The 17,092-nt window shown below is 35.8% G+C and overlaps 2 protein-coding genes across 2 annotated transcripts; both read left to right on the top strand.

Annotated features, from left to right (window-relative positions):
• The first annotated feature begins 529 nt into the window (after window positions 1-529).
• LOC119823871 (olfactory receptor 2J3-like) lies at window positions 530-1,465 on the top strand. Its single transcript, XM_038343969.1, has one exon. The coding sequence runs from the start codon at window positions 530-532 to the stop codon at window positions 1,463-1,465; it is 936 nt and encodes a 311-aa protein (XP_038199897.1).
• A 10,431-nt stretch (window positions 1,466-11,896) lies between these two features.
• LOC119823501 (olfactory receptor 2J3-like) lies at window positions 11,897-12,820 on the top strand. Its single transcript, XM_038343545.1, has one exon. It carries the CDS (start codon window positions 11,897-11,899, stop codon window positions 12,818-12,820), a length of 924 nt encoding a protein of 307 aa, XP_038199473.1.
• Window positions 12,821-17,092: the final 4,272 nt, after the last annotated feature.

Raw genomic sequence — 17,092 nt, 5'->3', positions numbered from 1 at the left:
TGTATTTCTCAAAACACTGGTGACATTCTCTTGAATCATGTGAGTATGGAGGAATCCAGCAGATCTCTGCATCAAAATAACTTCCTAATTTTTAATCTGTAATTAATAACTAATTTGTAAAAGGATGATTCCTCTATGTAATTGTATTGCCCATTGAAAACTTTCTAACTAGCTTTGCAAACTTTCATGTCAGTAATATCATTTTATTTACTAATAGTTTGTAGTTGGGAACCTTTTGCCTTCACCACTCAATGACTTTTCATATATATTCATACCGTTTTCATGAATATCATATATTTATTAATTAATATTTTGATTACCAATAAATAATGTTAATATTATATAGTTCATATATATGAAAGTCAATATGTATATGAATATATGAGATATAGTTCTGGGAATATGAATATATACATATATGTGTATGTATGAATATATGTGCTTGCTAATGATTTGTTTTAGCAATCATTTACTGTAACTCTCTTCATGTTCAAATTTTCCTAGAACTGAAGATAAAAGAAAATAAGCAATGGTGGAAAATTTCAATGAAAGCTGGGAAGGATTTATTCTTCTGGGTTTCTCTAAATGGCCTCATCTGGAAGTTGTTCTCTTTGTGGTGATCTTGATATTCTACTTGATGACACTGACAGGCAATCTCTTCATCATCATCCTGTCATACCTAGATTCCCACCTGCACACCCCTATGTACTTCTTCCTCTCAAATCTCTCTGCTGTGGATCTCTGCTATACCACGAGTTCTGTTCCTCAGCTGCTGTCCAACCTCTGGGGCCCAGAGAAGACAATATCTCATGTTGGGTGCATGCTACAACTCTATTTTGTCCTTGCTCTGGGTACCACAGAGTGTGTTCTTTTGGTGGTGATGTCCTTTGACCGCTATGCAGCTGTGTGCAAACCCTTGCATTATTCTGTCCTCATGAATCCTCGTTTCTGTCACCTGCTCGCTGCAGCATCGTGGGTAAGTGGCTTTACCACCTCGGCACTTCATTCCTCCTTTACTTTCTGGGTACCTCTGTGTGGACATCGCAAAGTGGACCACTTCTTCTGCGAAGTCCCAGCACTGTTGAGGTTATCCTGTGTTGATATCCATGCAAATGAGCTGACCCTCATGGTCATGAGTGCCATTTTTGTTGTTATACCACTTATTCTCATCCTGAGCTCCTATAGTGCCATCATATGCACTGTTCTAAGAATGCAGTCCACTGCTCGACTTCAGAAAGTTTTTGGGACCTGTGGAGCACATCTTACTGTTGTGTCTCTCTTTTTCATTCCAATCATGTGCATTTATCTTCAGCCTCCAACAGAAAATTCTCAAGATCAAGCCAAGTTCATTGCCCTCTTCTATACTGTTGTCACCCCTGGCCTGAACCCTCTCATCTATACCCTAAGAAACAAAGATGTCAGAGGGGCAGTAAGGAGGCTGACTGGGTATGAAAGGGAGCAGTGAGAGAGGCCTTCCACTGTGCAGTCTTTGAAAAGAAGGTCTGATCCTTTACAAAGGACACTTTGCTCTTTTCCAATCTCTTCGGGTCACTGAATCATAGAACATAAAATACAGTTTTTAATTTATTTTAATAAGAACACCCTTTTTCAAAATATTAAATTATGTCAGGAACTCGGACAGTAAATTTTATGACTTTCTACTTTGAACAATACAAACAGAAATCTGTTCTAAATAGCTCACTTGTTCATTTGTCTATTTAACTCAAGAACATATTCCATACTGACATTACTTTTGAATCTTAATATGTCTTATTTTCTTTTAGATTCTTAGTACTTTAGATGGATGTTCCTTTTGATCAAATAGAACTTTCTTATGGATAAAATTGCAATCTAAGGTAAAGAGGAAATACCTGTATAAAATTTTGTTTGTCATGGGTTACATGATAACAAATTAAGGGCACTTCTAAAATAATTAAAGGAAATTTGGCAATAAATATTGAATATAAATGTCTATTGTTAAGTTGAGTGGAAAAGGATGTTAGTAATTACTACAAAGTAAAAGAAATAAATCACTTAATTTTATTTAGTGATCTTAATGACAGTGAAATTATGTTTAATGAATTAAATCAGGGTAAATTATGTTTCTGACTCTTTATCAATATCTTCTTTTTAAAAATATCATTGTATTATAGTTCTTTAGTATGAGGCATTAGGTTTTAAAGAAAAATATTAAAATGAGTAGCATTATTAGGAAACAATTTACTTAAAACTGCACTAAACAATGGGCATTTTATTTTTTTTATGTATCTGTTAGGGTCATATAATATGTTATATTGTATTATACTATATGTATTATATTGTGCTATAACTCACACAGGCACAAATAATTCCTTGATCAAATAGATGTTCTACAAAATTTTTACTCCAGTCTCAAGATTTTTGTTCTTTAAAAAATATTTTCAAAAGAGCAAAGTTTTAGTTTTAAGGAAATCAAATATATATTTTTAAAATTAGGCTCCTAAAGTTTTCATGGATATTAGGTGAAATTTATGACAAAATTTGGGAAGAACTGATAACTCAAATAAGTTTACTATTCTCATGCATAAACATGTATTCTCATACATATTTTTCCTTCATTCCAAGTGTTATCTCTATATGTTTTGCTAATAAGTTGACCTCTGAGAGTTGCAGAGTTTTGAATGTCACTGTCAGTACTGTAGACTACATCTCACTTTTGTAAACTGACTTATATCCTGCAATGGTGATGACTAAATAGCTCAGTTATGTTTTAGTCTGAATAAATTTATTTGAATTTGCATGTGTGTAATATGCATTCATGTTTGTGTTTGTGTTCACTTGTGTGTATAATCATGTGTGTGCATAATGGAGAGGCACAAGGCTGATTTCAGGTGTCTTCTTTGATTGCTTTTCCTGTTTATTTATTGAAGCAGAGTCTCTCACTGCATCCATATATCACTAATGCTGAATAGTACGGATGGCCAACTTACTCTGGCCCCAGATATATTCCCATGTGTTGTGGTTGAATAAAATGACCATCACAGATGATAAGGAGTAGAAATATTAGGAGGTATGGCCTTGTTGGAGTAGGTATGGCCTTGTTTGAAGAAGTACGTCACTGCAAGGGCAGACTTTGAAGTCTCATATACTCAAGCTATGCCCAGTGTGGTTCAGTCTCTTTCTACATTCTCAAGATCAAGATGTAGAACTCTTAGTTCCTTCTCCAACACCATGCCTACTTGCATACTATCTGCTTCTCACCATGACAATAATTGACTAAAACTCTGAAATTAAATATAAGTGTTATTGTGGTCATGCTGTCTCACCACATCAATAGAAGCCCTAATTGTTGAGTTCAGGGGGGTTCACACAAAGATGGGAACAGAGCACCAAAGTCTAATAAACCAGAAGCAAATTTTATTCGAGAAACCAGATCCCAGGAAAACCAGAAGCCAAAAGAAAAAAGAAAAAAAGAAAGAACAAAAAACAAAAATAAAACACTGTGGGGCACAGAAGCTTATCAGCTAGCTGAGACCACAGCCAGAGATGGTGTTTGTTAGGCTGTGGCAAAAGGCTGGTTTCTAAACTCACTTTTTATAATAGGGGCACCAAGCATTAGGTCTCAACAAAGGAATTTTTACAATCTTGTCCTGACCCATGGGCCAGTCAATGGAGACCCTAAGAGGGGGAGTGGGTTCTAATGTCAATGGGTAACTAGGCAGCTATCATGAAATATGTTTCAGAGGAGATTACAGTGAAAGTCACTAATTGCAAGAAAACATATGTCTTTACCAATTAGTCAGGAAAAGGACTGCTAGTAATACCAGAAGGTTAATAAATTAGAATAATTGGTTCTTAGGCTGGGAATTTAGAAGATAGCAGAAATTTTTTTACACTATCTCAAGGTAAAACTCAGATACAGACTGCCATACTTTACAACCTCCATTATCAGAGCTCATTAATTAAACTGGGTGTTTGCACCATGTCCACTGTCTCTCTTGGTACCTCTAGGCAGTGTATACTGGAGCCCCATGCCTCACCTTTGATGGTGCCAGTTTCCCATAACAGAGCAAGGTTTACTCAGTTCACATCTGTCATTTATCAAGGATGACCAGGACACTACTCTCAGTGTGCAGAGAGAAACTCCCACTTTGTGTATAGAACAGCCAGTTGTAAAATGAAATATCTTATGCTGATGGAGGCTTCTTAAACGTCTGAGAAAATAGCTCACTGTGAATGACTGATCTTTGATCTACTGAGAAAGCTGCTGACAGTCTGTTCTCATTCTCCTAGACTTATAACGTTATATTTCTTTATTTCTACATTTTTATTTTCTTATTCTTTGAGTCTTCACTAATAAGAATGGTATTCTTTCTTATTATATATTGGAACTTACATGATATGTTCCTAGAAAACTCTATATTTCTTAACATTTTGAATGTTTAATTAGTCTCCTTTTTTTCTTTTGTTTCAGAGGCACTAATACAATTTTTATCACATACTGCAGCCTACATTTATTTAATATTCTGCAATAGATCAGGACCTATTGCACAAGATACTATATATTTTTGGATGAATCAATTTGTAGCTGACCTGGGAACCTTCTTCCTAAGGGTTAACTCTTAAGGTGTTAGAAGATGTTATGCAAAATTCCAAGGTAAAGAAACAATCTGTTGCCCTGTTTAGCTGAAAACCTATAAACAACATGACTGGCCCACTAAGAATTCTCCAGTGGTACAATAGTGTCACTTATATCTTGAGGGTAACAGCTATCTAATTGGCCTTAAGCCCTGATTAAAAGAAGAATTAGGGTCAGGGTCACAGATCTGAAAGGAGAAACTACTAATGGCATTTTCTTTAATTGATACAATTTTTAACTGTGTTCTAAATATTTATTCTTACACCACAGACAATTTTAGCTCTTTTCTCTCACCAAAGAATCTTCTTTTTTTGCCGCAGACAGACACTATCAGAGAAATTCATAACATGGCAAATATAGTGGAAGAATAAGTGTCCATGGAGTACTAAACCCCAGCCGATGCATCTACAAAGGAAGCCCTATACCTTAGGCTCAGGGTCCATCTCAAAGGAGGGATGGGGGATTGAAAGATTATAAGAACCAGAGGACCTGGATACCTATTATAGATAGAGTCTTGTAGAGATGACAGGAAAACTCACTCATAAAATCGCAACAATATAGTGGCATAAACAAGGCCTGCACAATGAGCACATTAGTGGACGTGCCAAAATGGATGAATAAAATTTCACAAATCTCAACTACTAAATTAAGACTTATAGGCAACCAAAGGCTTCTGAGAGAGAGAAAATAAGCTTTTTTCAACCCTGATAGGTTATTCAATCCCAAGTGGGATTTCATTGAGCTATAAAATTTAATGTTATAAACATAGATTTTGTTAAGGGTTTACTTCTAGAACAGATTATAAATATATATACTTCAAAAAATTTTTGTCTCATTTATATAATGGATAATACTAAATTCATATGATTTCTTCCAAATATTCTTAGTATAAAACTGTTACTTTTAAGATTTCTTTATTTCTAAAAATCCTATGTTAAGTTTTCTTTTTATTACAAATGGTTTCAGAATAATTATTGTCTGTAAGATGAGGTCTGTGTCTTTTTTCACATTGACAGAATGGGGGCATTCTGTGACTATAGATAATGACCTCTGGAACCTATTAATTTAGCAGACTACTAGCTTTCACCACCTAAAAAATATGAGAATGTCATCAGGAGCCATCTTGAGCCCATAGAAAAGCTTCCCCTAGCTTGCTGTAACGGAATCTCTAGTGTACCCATCAATATGATTTAATTTTGCCTTGATTTAAAAGTTTTCTTTTTCTGTAAAATTGTAAAACTTCATGGAAACTGCTTTCATGTTGAAGTGCAGAAAATGGGCTAAACTATATTTGCATTCTCAGACCATGGTCATTTAAAATGTCTCCAGAATAAGCTATCTCTTATCTTCTTTAAGAGTAGAGCTGTAGTCTTGTGTCAATAATAACAATACTCCATGGTCTTAATAACTGAGAAAATCACAAATTCTGTGTGAATTTATGCTATTTTGTTTTGTTTAGAATAACAGAAATTTTTCCTTATAATTATTTACTTAGATTAGATCACAAGGAAAGGCCAAAAAAGTCCACTTGACTTCTTTTTCTATTGTGTTTATTATCACTAATAATTATTTTGAATTCTTGAAATTTTGATTTGACAACAAATAATGATAAAATCTACTATTATAATGAACTAATTTAATGTTGAGGTTTAAGTTTTGGTGCTGTGGAATAATGTTCTTATACACTATAAAGATTTGTCACTCATATTGGCTTAATAAAATGCTGATTGGTCAGTATAGAGGCAAGAAGGAGATGGGGCAACCAGACTAGGAGAATTCTGGAAAGAGGAAAGACAGAGATTCAGTCACCAGTCAGATGCGGAGAAAGCAAGATGAGAATGTCTTACTAAGAAAAGGGACCAAGCCATGTGGCTAACAGAGATAAGAATTATGGTTTAATTTAAATTGTAAGAGATAGTTAATAATAAGCCTGAGATAATAGGCCAAGTAGTTTATAATTAATATAAGTCTCTGTGTGCTTCTTTGGGACTGAATGGCTGCAGGACCAGGTAGGACCAAAACTTCTGTCTACATTTTGGGTCTGAGTTTTAGTACATGCAATTTTAATGTCAAATATTTAAATTATATTTGGATCCACATTTCATGTTATTTCATGTCAAATAACATAAATATGTAAAATTTGTCTCTTAATGTTTTCAAGAACTCATGGAGGATTTTAGAAATCTCATTGAAATCTATCCTCTGTCTTGTAAACCAGAGTGGTGGTTGGGTCAGAGTTTTAATGTCACCTTGGTTCAACAATAGTGCAGTGTCAAGGGGAGGACATTCATGGAAAATAGTGGAACCTCACAAGTCCCTGCAGGGCATTAATTGGCTCTTTGGGATTTACACTCCAAATGCTACAGCTAAGGAAATCAGTTCTTCTGTTTTTCTAAAATCTTCATTTGGTCTCAGATAAGGCCTCTCTGACACACTGAAAGCTCAGAGTTTCACCTTCTGCCTACAAACAAGTACTTTACTGCCTGCAGGGCTCTCTCTTCTGTAGCAGAATCAGGTATAGGCACTGCTAGAGCTCTGAAGTACACCAATACCAACCAGCAGGTCAGTCACACAGGTGAGGGATTGAAAGGTAAGACAACAATGGGCATATGAACATACTCAAGGTGTGAGTAGCTGGGCAGTGGTGGTGCACACCTTTAATCCCAGAACTCGGGAGGCAGAGGCAGGTGGATCTCTGTGAGTTTGAGGCCAACCTGGTCTATAAGAGCTAGTTCCAGGATAGGCTCCAAAGTTACAAAGAAACCCTGTCTCAAAAAGAAAAAAAAAAAAAAAAAACCACAACCCCCCCCCCCAAAACAAAACAAAACCAAAAAAAAAAGATATGAGTAAACAGGTTTCAGGAATTACTTGAGCACTAGATAATGCTCTATGTAAAAACTCAGAATAGGAAAATTCTAGTCAGTATTGATGGTGGGGAACAGTCATTTTTTTTCTCCTTCTTCAACACAGACTTTCAACTTAGAAGGAAGAACTTACCCATGGAACAAAAAGTAACTTCATTTCCTACCTATCCAATATGAAGAAATTAAGTCAGAAGTTTATACTTTTCTTATTTTCATCTGGTGTTTGTCTCTTTTCTTAGATCTGTTGCTAACTTTTCCTTATAGGAATTCATCAAATTGATAGTGATAGCTCACAGCAACTGGTTTGTTTATTTTAGTTAAGGTACTAAGTCATAGAGGCTGTTGACATAAAAGTCACCACTGTCATCGTAAGGGAGTTAAGAGATTATTTACTATGGATCTATTTTGAATGGTCATGACCTGGCAATAGAGATTTAGGTTACCTCAAATTCCATGTTTCAATGTGGAAGCAGTTTCATGAACTTTTATAATTGTACAGAAAAAAAGCTTTTAAATCAAGGCAAGATTAAATACATTGGTGGATACATCAGAGATGTGGGTTATAATAAGATGGGAGAAACTTCCGTGGGCCCAAGATGCTATCTGATGGCATTCTTAGCTTTAGGGTTGGTGAAAGACAGGGTTTAGCTAAGTTAATAGATTTCAAAGATTTCTAACTACTATTCATAAGATGTTAGTTCAGAAAGAGAGATGAGCAAGAAGTGACTGTTCTGGAGGAGTAAGAATAGCCCAAGATAAGGTAACTAGCCTCCAGACCGGCAACGTTCCAATTGTTCCTGCACAACTCCCGTTCCAGTCAGTCAATTAGTCTTTGGAGGCAAGGTTTCTTTTTGGGAACTTTTCTTCAAAGACAAGAAGAAAATTAAGTGTATCAAGGGAAATAATTACAGCAATTGCACCCAAACTTGCCATGATGTGTTCCCAATCTAAGAAAAAAGTTAAAAACTATTTTAAAAAACTTCCATCTTTAATCAAATGGCAGTAATCACTTCAATTTGAATTATTTTACAATTTGCTGTTATATGAATTCTTTTGAATTCAGCCCTAATTTTTTAAGGAAGTTCTTTATAAATATTGTATGAACTTGTTTCCCTGGACCCATCATTCAGCTGAATAGGATGGTTTCTTCTAGTTTACTGACACTGTCACATTGCTGCAAGTTAGGATTAGGATTAGCTGAGAAGTGCTGGAGACAAGCTGATTTCTCCAAATATTCCTGATGAAGTTTATTTCTATTTCAATATCTTTCTACAAGTGTTGTACTTACTATTAAGAGCCAAAATGTTAAAACTACAAATGATTTTATTAATCTTTTGTCTCAGCTTATTAGGAAGTATCTCTCATTAGTCACAAGAGCATGGAAAACAATGTTCGAGAAGACAAAGAATTCAGTAAACAAAAGATATTTAAATCCTAGGTGACTCAATAGCTATGTAACAAATAGATTTAATTTTCCAGAGAAAGATTAGAAATTTGCAGCTCAAAAAGGGTCATAGGTATTGACGAATTATGGTTTATGTTTTTAAAAATAAACAAATGTAAGACTCATTAGTGTAACATATTAACTTGAAAAAAGTCATTTAATGATTTATAAAACTGGCAATGTTTCTGTAGGAGAGTAAACAAGCATAGTGATTCAAACCTATGCTTAGGATCTAAATACAATATTACTGATTGTCAGTTCCAAAGGGAACCCCAAAATGACAGTCTTCACTGAGCTCAAGCTGGACTATAGAAGGACCCTTGGTTGAGGAATAAAAGCTAACATGCAAAATTCCTCAGGAACCTGTGAAACAGATTTCTGCCCACCAGAAAGGGTCAGTTCCCTTGGCGTATATCTAAGTTTACATATTAAAGCCCATGCTACACTCTGAACTCTTTTTTTCCTATTCACATATACCTGTTAGGTAGTTCAAAGCCTTTCCCCACTCTTCCTCTATTCTAAACTTCCAGTCTGCTCCAGTTCACAAGGTTCCCTCTGCTCAGCATTTTTCAAGGTTTGCTTCTCTAACTCCAGCCATGGCCAATCTGCTTCTTTTCTCTCTGCTCTGGACTCTTCCAGATGCCTCTGGCTGTTCTGTCTTCCTTACTTACAATAAAAACCTTATCCCTAACCATGGAACAACTATTCGAGGTTTTTTTGTTTTTGTTTGTGTTTTTTCTGTGCACAATTTTACACTTACTTCCCTAAAGAAAAGGCAATTTTTAGTGACAGCAGCTCAGTCTGTAGCTTGGGCAATTTTCTCCCTCATGGTCTAAATACATCCTTTTCTCTTTCTTTCCTGTAATCCTGTCCATACTCTTGGAAGTATAAATGGACTCGGCTTTCTTATTAAGAACCAGTCTGCCACTTAGGTTTAACATCCATCTTATAACAAAAACAAACTGGGTTCATTCTGTTTATGATTAAACCTCTGTTTCTCAAGTGATGTGTTTTGTTCTACCTGTAACCTTAACTACAAATAATTTGTGCTGCCAGTTCCAGGAATGACAACCATGTCTCTGTTCCAAAAACTTAATTGTCATCTTGCAACCATACCTTTCAAAAGGGTTGCTATGGCTACTTTGTTATAACTATCTGTTGTTATGACCACCTTGCAATTAAGTCTTCATTTCAGGAGGTCATTAGAAATAACTTTTATGATGTTCGGCTCCTGTAATCCTGCCTATTTTACCCATAAAATCCCCTATTTGGAAACCACCTACCCCCAAACTTTCTCACATCCAAGACTGAATTCTTCAACTCCACCTGAGGGGGAGGCAGCCCATGTGCATTAATAAAAAAGCTTGCTACTTTTACTTAAAACTATTTACTCGCTTTAGCTAAATCATTTATGATGATTTTGGTAGATAGTTTTTCTCCTCCCATCTTTGGGCTTAATACTTAAACTTTTATCTCTTAAATAATGTCCCTAGCACACATTATAGCACCCTCTCATCCAGACTCCCAATTTTATTAACTTTATCATTTAGTTAATACTTATACATTAATATGTCCATAATCTGTGGTATTTAAAAATGTTTTGCTTATATTATGTTTCTAAATTAAAAAACTAGCATGTAAATTATAAATTAAAATTTTAATGTATATTAAAAATCAAAGCTATTTCTTTTTGTAGGCACATTTAGTTAAGGTATATCTCCATTCATAAGTATTAATACTTCTGAATGTGTTGTTTTTCCTCTTCTTTTATATTTATGTAAGATTATTGAAATTGCAATTGTGCTTCCTAGTACCACATAAGTAGAAAGGTTTTTTTCAAATAAAACAAAATTTAAATAATTTACTTGTTGTAATCAGACTTGGGAGTCACAAAATGTGTTTCAAGTCAGATTCCCACTATCCATTTTCAATAAATGAAATTAAAAACGGAAAGCAAAAAAAATAATGGAGATTTACTCAATGAGATCATATCAGGAAGGGGCCAAGAGATCCAGGAAGGACTTCCAGGTCAGAATCCTAAAGTGAGATCCGAATTTTCATAGAGAGTGAAGGTTAGGCACATTTAATCAGTACAGGTTAAGGTGTAGTCCATCCCCCATTGCCTGACTCATTATTATCTGGGCTTCAATCACATCCTATAAGATGGTTTGACAAGCTGTTCAAAATATGTGAAATCTCTATCTGGAATATAAGTTGCCTCTCAGGCTGCACCTTTTCCTTCCAAAGCATGACATTTACAGGGTAATTCCCATTTCTTGGGATTACTTGTTTAATAGTGTCATAGTCAGAGTAAGAGACATTAGTGTACTTTTATAATATCTTCATTTCTCCAGGATAGTTGTATTATCACATAAGTAGAAACTATTAGAAAATACTAAAAACAAACTTTAAGTCATTTATTTGTTATCAAATACCATTTTTTGAGTGGAAGTCATCTTCCCTCACTCTGTTAGGTTAACATTTGAATTTTTCTCATGTTTCTTACAAGAGTTTGGTGTGTCTTCTGAGCAGTAGTGACACTTCAGTGACCTCATGTTTCAAGTCATCACATCAGTAGCCATGGAGTACTGGTTTGTGTCATCACTAGTGAGCTAACAGTGTGTAGTTACGGAGACATCAGCAAGATTTCCATACTACAAAGTTTACTTTGTGACTAACAAGTAATTTATAAAGGTGTATTTTTAAAAATGTAAATAATCTATGTCTCAGAAAATATATCAACAACTTTTGCATTCATTCAGGTCATCCAACAGTCATTCATTTTATACTTTATAGTTAGGCTTCTAGCAAATAGGGTACTTCGCTTTTGACTTACTGGTTTTTCTCTTTTTTTCATAGAATATGAGTTTTATGATGCTTTATATTCTTTAGCCAACAACTGTGATTATTTTTCTTAACACTCAAGTTTTCTTAGAAGTGAAGATAAAACAAAAGAGAATATAAACTAGTATGGAAAAAATCAACACAAGTTCTGAAGGGTACTTCATTCTTCTGGGTTTTTCTAAGTGGCCTCAGCTGGAGGTAGTTCTTTTTGTGGTGATCTTGATATTCTACTTGGCAACACTGACAGGCAATCTCTTCATTATCATCCTGTCACACCTAGACTCACACCTACACACACCCATGTACTTCTTCCTGTCAAATCTCTCAGCCCTGGATATCTGCTACACCACTAGTTCTGTCCCTCAGCTGCTATTCAACCTCTGGGGCCCACAGAAGACGATATCTTATGCTGGTTGTATGTTCCAACTCTATTTTGTCCTTGCTCTGGGTACCACAGAGTGTGTTCTTTTGGTGGTGATGTCCTATGACCGCTATGCAGCTGTGTGCAAACCCTTGCGTTACTCTGTCCTCATGAATCCTCGTCTCTGTCACCTGCTCGCAGCAACCTCCTGGATATGTGGCTTTTTGGACTCAGCACTTCATTCTCTCCTCACTTTCTGGGTACCTCTGTGTGGACATCACCAAGTAGATCACTTCTTTTGTGAAGTCCCAGCACTGCTCCAGTTATCCTGTGTTGACACTCGAGCTAATGAGATGACTCTACTGGTTGCAAGCTCTCTTTTTGTTCTCATCCCACTCATTCTCATTTTCAGTTCCTATGGTGCTATTGCTCAAGCTGTCCTAAAGATGCACTCAAACACAGGATTTCAGAAGGCATTTGGAACCTGTGGAGCCCATCTTATGGTTGTTTGCCTCTTTTTCGTTCCAGCCATGTGCATTTATCTTCAGCCTCCAACAGAAAATTCTCAAGATCAAGCCAAGTTCATTGCCCTCTTCTATACTGTTGTCACCCCTAGCCTGAACCCTCTCATATATACTCTAAGAAACAAAGATGTCAGAGGGGCAGTAAGGAGGCTAATGAGTCAGTAGTATCTTGAGTACTAGTGCCATTAGCAGTGTGGTGCTACATCTCTTCCCCAAGGCTCCCCAGTCCACCCATTCATTGTCCAGCCACTTTTCTACTCAAGCAGTGAGACTTGGTTATAGTTCTCACAGACTCAGTATTATGGTGGATATAAAAAAACTTTATCTGCCTAAGACAACTTTTTTGAACATAGCTTTGTTAAAAGTCAGGTTTTAAAAGCATCAGTTTTATCCTCAGATTATAACTCTAATGAACACAAGTCTGATCAGTCTTATATGTGACTTGCTGTATTTGTCGATAAAGGATCTTTTTAAAATTCCTAATGAAATAAGATGGTATAATTTAAAATCTTTCTAATGTATCTTTTAACCTTTTAGTTTCTATGCAGAATGTTTTTTATGTTGTACCTTTTGTTTAAGGCATAATTAAATGTGTGATACATTTTCCCCTTCATAAACAAGTGTCAGAAAGAATTTTGCTCCATGTTTTTGATATTATACTGTAAGAATGAATATAAATTTATGAATTATAGCATGCATATCTGAAGTACATGAAGATTTACTCTTACATATGATTTTCCGTGATGCAACATGTAGCGGTATTATAGAAGGTTGATTATTGTACTATTGTCAGTACGTTGTTTTCTAAAGATAATTTCCTCAATTTTAAAATGTATTTTTCTCCTATTTTCACTTTTTAAAATATATAGACCCTTTTTATCTGAATAGATTTTTTTCCTTTGGGATATTGCATAAATATAACATATATGGTATTGAATATCAGACACATTTGTACAACTGTCTCCTTAAACATATAGTCTTGTAACCTAAAACAGTAACCAAAGTTATCTTAGAGAGAAAAACATAATTGACTTGTACTTTTCAAACAAGTAACATGAATAGCTTACTATTTTTCATAGTTATGAATTATTCACTTGCTAAGTAAGAAGATTAAAGGGAAGATTATGAGTGTGTTGTCTATGTATAAACTGTCTTTCAGTGACAAAATTTGGGCATGAAATGTTTTTTTCTACTTCTGGGGGTCCATTGTTAGTGCTAACCTCAGAAGTATTTACTACTCTGAATGGCAGCGGTACTGACATCATCTCCTTTCAGTCCTATAAGAACGTGAAGCATACCATACCAAATGCACACAGTCGCCACTCCATGGAGAGACTGGTCCTACAGTTGTTCTGATTAAAAGAACAAGTGTGTGTCTGGAGATGCCTGTCTGCTTTCTTTTATTTTCAAGTCAACCACATCCGTCTTTATCAAACAACTTGTCTAGCATGAGATAGACAGGGGAGGATGAGTGAGAAACAGAGGGAGAGGGAGAAGAAGACAAAGAGAGGAAGAGTGGAAAACAGGAGAAAGGGAAGAACAGGCTGCAAATCCAGTCAGAAAGTCATTGCTTACTCTCATGATACTTGCACCAGTGGAGACTTCTTGCCAGGCAGGAAGTTATTTTATCTCACAGGAGCCACAGCTGGACAAGACTGGTGATTATTTCTTCCAGCACAATAAAATCTAGAAGGTAGGGATGAACTTCCAGATCAATACAGGTTTTATTTCTCCGTGTTCTATGACTTAAATATGTGATGTCTTCAGCAATAGTGTCTTACCATCAAAATCTGGAAGGTAAATAAGAGCAATGTCTATAGGTTGCAATAGTTTAGGAATTATGGGATCTTACTTGCCTACAACTCCAATAGTGGTAATTCATTCTTGACAGCAGACTTTTTAATTTGTTAATCTGTAATGTCTTACCAGGGCATTGTTGCTCCATTATAGGATAACTACTTTTAACACACACACACACACACACACACACACACACACACAAATTATGCACTTATTTAGAAATATATATATTTTAGGAAGTTTCTGCAGAGGTGGTTTTTTATGTGACCTTTTGAGCTCTTTAGTATTAGTTATTCTTCCATACATTCCTTCTACCTCGGTCCTTATATTTAACCTTTCTTGTTCCATTATTTTAGTTCCCCTCTTTGTATCACTGCATTTTCTTTTCCATCCCTTAAAATTATGTCATATAAAAACCAGAGAGTTATCAAAAGGTTAAATACAAATGACTGAGAAGTGTGTTTAAATTCTTTTTTTTCTCATTTTTTTTATTAAAAATTTCCATCTCCTCCCCTCCCCCTCCCCCTTCCCTCCCCTCCCTTCCACCCATACTCCCACTCCGCCCCTCTCCAAGCCAAAGAGCCATCAGGGTTCCCTTCACTATATTAAGTCCAAGGTCCTCCCAGCTCCCCCTAAGTCCAGAAAGGTGATCAACCAAACTGACAAGGCTCACAGTGAGCCCGTCCATGCTGTAGAGTCCAAGCTCATCGCCGTTGTCCTTGGTTTCTCAGTCCTCCTCCACCGTCAGCCACATTCAGAGAGTCCGGTTTGGTCCCCTGTTCCATCAGTCCCATTCCAACTGGACTTGGTGGTCTTCCGTTAGATCTGTCACACCGTCTCAATGGATAAACGCACTCCTCACGGTCCTGACTTCCTTGCTCATGATCTCCCTCCTTTTGCTCCTCATCAGGACCTTGGGAGCTCAATCCGGTGCTTCTCAGTACCAAAAAAAAAAAAAAAAAACAAAAACCTGTAGACACTGTATATAGTACAGATACAGTTTTACCCAAATCCTATACCTGTTTGCTAGGGAAACCCACCTCCTCTTGATCTATCTCCTTCCCTCTGTGACTCTTCAGATGACCCTAGGGACCTTCTCATCATCACAAATAACCCAAGGTTCCAGAACTCTGCCAGTTGTCCAACTTGGGGCCTCCAGTTGCTTTATCTTTCTTTGAGACTCAAGATCAAGTCAGACAAAATTCACAAAATGGAGGTAGGAGGTGAGATTGAAGATCCACCCCTAGTTAAGGAGCTACAACTAATAAGTGGTGGGAGAAAGACGTTTCATTTTCTTTAAGAGGGTGACCTCTGATGAATTGACATGATGTAGTAAAGACCAATATTACAGGGTTCAGAGTAGCACAAACTGTACTTGTTAGGTTTGTAAAAACCAAGACAGAGTTTTGGAGAGACAGGGAAGTAGGAGACATGGTAGGGGGTATATATGATCCAAATACATTGTATAATTTCTCAAAGAACTTATTTTTAAAATGTTGAACAATCTGAGCCACCAAGAAAATGCAAATTAAAATGACTTTGAGACTTTTGGCTTACCCCAGTCAAATGGTTAAGATGAAATCATGATGACAAGTGGGGCAATAAGAACATTTATTTGCTATTGGTGGAGTGAACACTAGCATAGCCACTATGGAAATCACTGTTGACGATTCTCAAAAGGCTAGAAATATAGATATCACATGATCCAGGTATATGTTCGTCCAAGTTCATTGCTGCTACATGCAGAATAGTCAGGAAATGGAAACATCATAGATGGCCATCAGGGATTGATGGACGGATAATAAAATCATAGAAGATGAAAACAATGAAATATTATTCAGGTGTTAAGAAAAATAAATTTTTTTAATTAGCAGATAAATGGATGGAGCTGGAAACAATCATTCTGAGTGATGTAACAGACAAACACTCACATTTCCTCTTTTTTCTGGTTGGTAAATTTGAGTCTTTATATATGTATACCCCATTTGGACTGCTCACATACATCTGAGTTTATATTTCTGATAAAACAGCTAAATCTATTACCAACCGGTCCACTCTGTCTCCAAGCCTATTTCTCCCTTTGTGTCTTAGAGTGGAAATGACCTAGAAGCTAGAAAATTCACTTTCAATCTCCTTTCAATAAATATGGGAAATGATTTAGTGCTTGATTTATTCCTAATTTTGCCTTTATACCATTTACATCAAAACTTTCTCTGAAACTACCTTGTCCTGTTTGTAGTTGACTCTTCTTTGAACAGTTTGATCACAGTCATATGGTAGGTTCTAAAACAGCTTTCCTTATTGTTGATCTATTGTCAGTATTTTATGCTAAATATGGTAAGAATATTAAACTACACCTTTAACATCTTTGAACCATCGTGTACTGTGGAAACCTTATAATTTGAGATATGTAATAAAGCACCATCTCTCTTCGTTTAAATTTTCCAGCACTCATGGTATAGTCAACACAATTATATAAATTTTGGATGACTATACTTCTATATGTGTATGTAATAAAATAATTTATTTCGGAAACTCATTATATCTATTATCACACAGAAATTATTGCAGTGAGAAATTTAACATCTACTATTAGATTTTTCAAGTATACAGTACACTAGTACTAATTATCAGCAG

Source organism: Arvicola amphibius, chromosome 9 (assembly GCF_903992535.2).
Source record: "Arvicola amphibius chromosome 9, mArvAmp1.2, whole genome shotgun sequence".
Lineage (NCBI taxonomy): Eukaryota > Metazoa > Chordata > Mammalia > Rodentia > Cricetidae > Arvicola > Arvicola amphibius.
Note: the sequence above shows the minus strand (reverse complement) of the source record. Positions and strands in the feature narration are given on the sequence as shown.

Excerpts from the sequence above, each read along its gene's own strand:
- LOC119823871 (XM_038343969.1), top strand. The coding sequence starts at position 530 with ATGGTGGAAAATTTCAATGAAAGCTGGGAAGGATTTATTCTTCTGGGT.
- LOC119823501 (XM_038343545.1), top strand. The coding sequence starts at position 11,897 with ATGGAAAAAATCAACACAAGTTCTGAAGGGTACTTCATTCTTCTGGGT.